The 6,685-nt window shown below is 55.2% G+C and overlaps 3 protein-coding genes across 3 annotated transcripts; all 3 read right to left on the reverse strand.

Annotated features, from left to right (window-relative positions):
- Window positions 1-655: 655 nt before the first annotated feature.
- On the reverse strand, window positions 656-1,621 carry MYCTH_2303170 (uncharacterized protein). Its single transcript, XM_003662453.1, has one exon. It carries the CDS (start codon window positions 1,506-1,508, stop codon window positions 849-851), a length of 660 nt encoding a protein of 219 aa, XP_003662501.1. The 5' UTR covers window positions 1,509-1,621; the 3' UTR covers window positions 656-848.
- A 1,500-nt stretch (window positions 1,622-3,121) lies between these two features.
- On the reverse strand, window positions 3,122-4,430 carry MYCTH_102172 (Aldo/keto reductase-like protein; the record flags this gene model as incomplete). The annotated part of the gene is made up of 3 exons (XM_003662454.1): window positions 3,122-3,701; window positions 3,824-4,177; window positions 4,321-4,430. The coding sequence occupies 3 exons, from the start codon at window positions 4,428-4,430 to the stop codon at window positions 3,122-3,124; spliced, it is 1,044 nt and encodes a 347-aa protein (XP_003662502.1).
- A 367-nt stretch (window positions 4,431-4,797) lies between these two features.
- MYCTH_2303173 (uncharacterized protein) lies at window positions 4,798-6,366 on the reverse strand. The gene has a single exon (XM_003662455.1). It carries the CDS (start codon window positions 5,909-5,911, stop codon window positions 5,165-5,167), a length of 747 nt encoding a protein of 248 aa, XP_003662503.1. The 5' UTR covers window positions 5,912-6,366; the 3' UTR covers window positions 4,798-5,164.
- Window positions 6,367-6,685: the final 319 nt, after the last annotated feature.

The raw sequence follows: 6,685 nt of genomic DNA on the forward strand, positions 1-6,685 counted from the left end.
AGCAGACATTTCCACCGATTGGTCGAACCAGAGCTAGCCGGTGAATGAATGTCAGCTTCAGCTCTGCATATTACCTCGGGACTAGGCTAGACTGCGCCAGCACAGCGGGGAACAGAGGAGGATCGACGCAAGACGTGCAAAACGTGGACAGTAGATCGCGGGTGAGTTTGTCCCCATGTCTCGGTTTCCTCAATCTGCGAAACTTCTAGAGTCCAAGCCACCCGCTGCCTTAAACTCTGCAATGCAACCATGTGTGTGAGTGTGTGTAAGTACAGTACAAGACGGGATTTGACGCAGTGTGTACGGAGCTGATGTAACCTACACCACTATACAAGCGTTGATCGCTTCCTAGGTTGCGAGGTGTGATGCTTAGTGTGCTGTGCAAACGTACATCTAGATTTGGAAAGACCATAATAGTACGTTTGTTTTTCTCCATTACTTACTTCCCGCTCGGCGTGGTCCAGAATCTCCAATTCTACTGCCGGCCCGCGCCTAGAACGATGGAGACTCGCCGACTTGGTGCATGAGACAAGTCGGCGACCAAAAGGTCCCGATGATGCACGTGGGATATCCCTGTCAAGATCGGGCACGCTGCGTTATCGGGCTTCAAATCAACGACAACTATCGTGAATAGTGTTTACTGTCTTGCCTAGTAAGAAGAAAAAAGGAAAAAAAAGACAGGGTTGTTTTCATACCAATGGTCGAGACGTGCCTACATCCTCTGCCCGTGCCAGATACGCGATGATGTGAGGGGTTCATTAAGGGGCGCATTCATCATGTCGAGGCAAGCTAGGTGCTGCATGTGCTGGATAATTAAGTCAAACAAGAGAAGAGCAATAAAAAAAAGGCTACATGGGCCGTAGGCATTCTCTGTTCTCAAAGGAGGCGAAGATATATGCCCTCTTAAACACGGAAAGCCGCTCGCGCTTTAGCGGAAACACAAGGGGCGGGGCTAAGCCGACGCCGACATATTCGCGCGGTTCTTCTGCTTTCCCATCGTCCGGATCTGGCTCTTCACGCGCCGTGGCAGGCGGAGACTCAGGAGTCGATCCCTCGGAGGGGGATGATTCGCCTTCCCCCGTCTTCTCGCACTCCGAACTCCCCTCGCACGGAACCTGCTCGCTGGACCCTCTGGATCTTATCTCATCGGCATACCAGTCCCAGATCCCGTCCGAGTTGGCGGCCGCCTGCGCTTGCCCGTCCTCTCTTTGCCCTTCCTCCTCTTCCTCGTCCTTGCTGGGTAGGAAAAGCCAAGCGATGGAACTCTGGTCAGAACCGGGGTCTTCGTCATGGTTGTCAAAAAAAAGTGGCACGCCACATTCCAGATCGGATTCCACGCAGCCGAACAGGCTGGAACAGGGGGGGGCTCCCAGGATATTGGCCGCCGCCTCATCTTCCGCGCAGTACGAGCCCGGTGCGCCCCGTGAGCCTGGGGGGGAGACCTCGGTCAGCCAGGTCAAGGGGTCCACAAGCAGACCCGACAAGGCCAGATGGTCCTTTTTCTTCATGTCTCCTTTTTCTCCTTGATGATCAGCTTTGAGTGGTCAGTTTGCTGGGCGAAATCGGTGCCTGGAGCGAATTTTCATTCATCATGATGACAGGCGGCCTTGGTTGATATGTGTGTGCGACTTACTCGAGGCTGCAGGCTCACTGACAAAGCTATTGTTTTCGAACAAGGCAGTCCTTTGGACATTTGATTCGTGTTTCCCAAGGCCGAAGGGAACAAGAGGATTGTTCATCTAGTAGCTGAGAGAGCCGAGCCCATTGTCTGGCAGCACAAAGGGAACTTTGGAGCTCATAGACTTCTCCCTCGGCTAATAAAGACATGGCATTGTTGGGTGATGGTGGCCGGACGAACAGAGTAAAACTTTGAGAAGGTGGACACGCGCTTGCCTTGGCTGCTTTCACTGCTGATTCCATTGCTGCTTATATTGCTGCTGCTCCGTGAATGCCCGGGAACCAGACCTGCTTCAGGTTGGTGGTGCTGTCCGGGAGGCGCTCCCACAGTGACGGGCGAAAGGCGTGACGCGACTCGTCGAGGGCCAGCGCTTGGAATGAACGCATTCTCTACCTTGTTGGAGATTTTGGTGTTGGTGAAGACCCATGTGCAGTCCTGTTTGTTAGTCCTTGTTTCACACACACACACACACACACACACACCATAGCGCCATTGCTCAGGGGTAGGTAACGTGGTGTATTAGTGGAGAAAAAAAAGACTGGGGAAGACCTGCGGAGCATCACGCTACCCACGGGACCGGGATACGGCAGCAGGGCTCAGATCTTGGCACGCCCAGCCAGGAGGAAGCATCAAAAAACCTAGGAGGTCAAGTGCAGGCCAAGTGGAATGCCATCGTTCCTGCAAGGAGGTTGTTCGTCCACCACCCTTCGCCGCATCGTGGAAGGACTGTGGCTGCGAATCTCACATGCAGTTCGAGGTAGTGCGGATCTGCGAACGGAATCACAGAACTTTGTCTCGGGTAGTCCGCTCAGAGACAGGCCCCCCCGCTGCCGGCGCCAGTCTGCGCCTGACACGACTGCCAACCTAATCTCGATCCCGGACCGACGCAGAAATTTCCAAGGACCTCAGGTATCCCCCGAATCCCAACGAGCTACAAAACCGGACGCTCTTTCAAGGCATTGTTGTTCCCCAGGACTCGTGTCTGGAGGGAGAGGAGTGATAAGGAAAATGAAAAGGACACCCCCAATGTCAGCATAACTCTATAATCAATGAGAGGAGTTTGAAACCCTCCCAGACTCTAAAGCTAGTAATCAATCGTGTCTATTGTTGAAAAAGGGCAGAGCTGTCAACTGAGTCTCACGTCAGGTGTTATTACTACCCACAAAGGAAGGGGAAGGGGCTGATTAGAGGCTATGAATATCACTCAGACGTATGTACGTCCGTACATACCAGACTGGGCAAACATCGCGTACGGCTGGCTAGGCGCTCTCACCTCCACGAGCGTTGTGCGCAGCCGGCTGAGCAATCAAATCAGCCTTGGTCAATCCTCGGCATCTCAGAGACCTCGAGGCAGCCTAAGTAATAGTCGTAATAGTAGTAGTGGTGCTGGTGGTGCTGGTGCTAGTGGCTAATTAGTGTATTTACAACAACCGAAATCATGTTCTACAAGGGGGGCGTGTCATTAAACTCGTCCAACAGGCCCGGAGGCACCCGCAGGCCGGCGATCCCGACGTCCTCGATCCAGCCCCTGATGACCCGCTCCTCCCCGCTGCTCACGCTGACGTGAAGCGCCCCGACGTTCTCCTCGAGGTACTTGACGTTCTTGGTCCCCGGGATGGGGATCACGTCGGGTCCCTGGGCCAGCAGCCAGGCCATGGCCAGCTGCCCCGGCATGCAGCCCTTCTGGGCGGCCAGCTGCTTGAACCGGGCGACCAGCTCGAGGTTCTTGGGGAAGTTCTCCTTGCTGAAGCGCGGGAGGAGCCGCCGCAGGTCGCCGGGCTCGAAGTCGTCGGGTGACCGGATCTGGCCGGTCAAGAAGCCGCGCCCGAGCGGCGAGTAGGCGAACACGGACACGCCCAGCTCCCGACAGGCCGCCAGCACGTGGCCGCTCTCGGGCCCTTCGATGTCGAGCGCCCAGGGGGAGTACTCGACCTGGTAGGCGTGCACGGGGCCCACGGCACAGGCCCGCCGGAGCGTGGCCGCCGAGCAGGCCGAGATGCCAATGTACTTGATCTTGCCCTCTCTTTTGTCATGGAAACGGGTATTAGAACTGGTTAGCGTCATACACTCATGTAGTAAAGATAAAAAAAGAAAAAAAAGAAAAGCGAGAAAAAGGGGGTTTTTTAAGGGGGGGGGTGGACACACTCCTTCAGTTTGACCAGCTCGGCCATGGTCTTCTCAATAGGCGTCTTCCCGTCCACGCGATGGACGTAGTACAGGTCGATGGAGTCGACGCCGAGTCTCCGCAGGCTCTTCTCGCACCGGGCCCGGCAGTACTCGGGCGAGCTGTCGATGACCAGGCCGCGGCTGCCGTCGGCGCGCACGCCCGGCGACAGCCCGAACTTGGTGGCCAGGAAGACGTCGGCTCGGCGTTCCGGGTGCAGGGCGAACCACTTGCCCACCAGATCCTCGCTGTCGCCGTACATGTCGGCCGAGTCCCAGTTGGTGCACCCGAGCTCCCACGCGCGGTCGAGCACCCGGAGCCGCTCCTCGTCGGACCTGCATTTTATTCGCGACGGTCAGAATCCGTTCGTCCATCGTCCAGGGATGGAGGAGCAAAGGCGGTCCGTTCCCGGTGCATAATTAGAATGTAATTACATAATCGAGGCATGGAGACAGTGGCTTGTACGTATAATACTCACCCTACTGATCCGTAGGCGGTACTCAACCCCATGAGGCCGAATCCGAGAGCCGTGATTTCAGGGCCATCTTTGCCCAACTTACGTGTTGGTAGCTTTGCCGGGGGTGCCATCAGGCTGTTGTTTGTTTTCTTTCCTTTCTTTCTTCTCTCTCTTTCTTTCTTTCAACAAAAAGTGGTCCGTGGCAAGTGAGGAGAAGTAGAAACGAGAACATTCAAGCAAACAATATTTAGCGGTTAATTAATTAATTCTGAGCTTGAGGTTCTCCTTGCAAGGTTAGACCTCCGGATAAGCATATCCCGCGCGGCCCATCCCGTTTCCGCATCTGCGACTGCCCCGTGCCGGCCACTGATAAACGCCCGGATGCACTCAGGCTCCGGGTAAATAGTCGCGAAAACCTGGAAACGCATAATTAATAACCTCGGGTCTGTTACTTTCGCAGGAAGTTGAGAGATTCCACTTTTGAATTCTAGAGGATTCCATACAGTGGGCGGCTGTTTACTGTAGAGAGATGATTCGCAGAGTTAAGGCAGCACGACACATTCAGACATGATAGCATCTCCTTTCTGATTCTACAGTCAACGCTGTCTTGAGCCCCCACGACTCTGTGAAGCTGGCCATTTCAGAAACCCTCAAGGGATCTCTAATATCTGTGCGTCGGATTGAAGCACCAGAACAGAACCGACTTTCGGCACCCAACTTCTCGGCTCTTCAGGCTCTCCACGACCGAATTACTCGGCCGACTTTTGCAGCAGCTTGCGAGCCCGATCCGCCGCAATGTCGCACATGGCCTAAAGCAAGCCAGACCCAGGTCATTATTCGCAACAATACTGTAGGCATGGCCAGGTCACGCGCAGCAAATTAAAAGACAAGGAGGGAAAAAAAAAGGAAGAGAGGCAAAAAAAAAAAAAAATAGCTTACTTACCTCAATGATGGTCCTCACCTCGGCCTTCATGTCCCCCCTCTGGATCCTCCGCCGCATGTCCTCCAGCACCTCGGCGCGCGGGCGGCCGTTGACCCAGACGACGTAGCGCAGCCCGGGGAACCGGGCCTCGTACTCGCGGTTCAGCCGCGCCAGCTCCTCGTCCTCGGCGCTCAGGTGGCTCTGCTCCGCCGCGCTCAGCGCGCTCAGCGCGCTCTCGTCCTGACCCTCTCCTCCCTCTCCTCCTCCTTCTCCTCCTCCTTCTCCTCCAGGACCCCGGCTCCCCGCCTTCGTCTCCGTCTCCGTGACCTCGACCTCAACCTCGGCCTTGGCCTCCTCCTTCTTCTTCTTTTTCTCTCCCAGCCGCGGATGGCTTCCGAGAACCGAGAACAGCCGCCGCCGCGCTTCCGCACCGACCTTTTCCGTTTCCTCTTCCTCCGCCTCCGCCTCCGTCTCCGCGGCGTCCGCCAGCTCGAGCAGCCGCGCGCGCACGGCCGCGACCAGGTCGTCGTAGGACCCGAGCGGGCGCGCGCGCTGGAGGGCCGGCAAGGCTACTGCGTGCAGGTCCGCCGACGGCTCGAACAGCAGGTCCAGCGTGGCCGCCTGCGCCGCCGGCGGGAGCGTCGGCAGGGAGGCGGCCGGGGGGAGCGAGGCCGCTGTCGTCGTCGTCATGGGTCACTTTCAGCTCAGCGGGGCCAGATGGAGGAATGCTCGCTCTCTCTCTCTCTCTCTCTCTCTCTCTCTCTCTCGTCGAGGTGTATGTATGTAATAGTTCAAGTTGTTGAGATGGTGAATTTCTTGAACCGAAGGAGGGTTGAACTAGAACAAGGACTGTCTGCAATCCAATAACGAATTGGTGAGTTGGGTCCAGCACCGAGGGGTGTTGGTGTTTCGTCTTCTATTGTCTCCTTATCTTGATGGTGTGTATGTAATCCGCCATCCGTACGGATTATTTGTATCAGCGCATTCGCAGTCATTCAAGATTTCGGGGCGCCTGTGGGGCAGTGTAGTTACAACTGCGGCCCCGCAGACTGGACCCCTCCCTCCCTCAAGTGACGTACTGTACGGAGGTTGGCTTCAAAAGATATTACAGCCCTGTGCCAAGGCTTGGCATATGACAACATGCAAAATGCACTAATGATCCTATTTGTACTATAATTTCTATAGTTTAGTGATCTCCCCTGCACATCTAGGGTTTATTCCTACCTAACCTTTTACCCAAGTCCACCAAGTCTTCCAGATCTAGTAGTTACGATACTTTCAGAGCGTTTTGGTAAGCTTTCTTTTGTCGATTTAATAGATCTGACTAACTAGTTATTAGCCTTTATAGTGCCTTCTATATAATGGTACCAACCGAGTCTATCCTAACTAAGTCTATCCTGACCGAGTCTTTAATGCCTACTAAATTAAGCCGTAAATATACGACTCCTACCTAACGGGTATAGG

This window comes from Thermothelomyces thermophilus, chromosome 3 (genome assembly GCF_000226095.1).
Source record: "Thermothelomyces thermophilus ATCC 42464 chromosome 3, complete sequence".
NCBI classification, from domain to species: Eukaryota; Fungi; Ascomycota; class Sordariomycetes; order Sordariales; family Chaetomiaceae; genus Thermothelomyces; species Thermothelomyces thermophilus.

Coding starts and splice junctions, on each gene's coding strand:
- MYCTH_2303170 (XM_003662453.1), bottom strand. CDS start 1,508: ATGAAGAAAAAGGACCATCTGGCCTTGTCGGGTCTGCTTGTGGACCCC.
- MYCTH_2303173 (XM_003662455.1), bottom strand. CDS start 5,911: ATGACGACGACGACAGCGGCCTCGCTCCCCCCGGCCGCCTCCCTGCCG.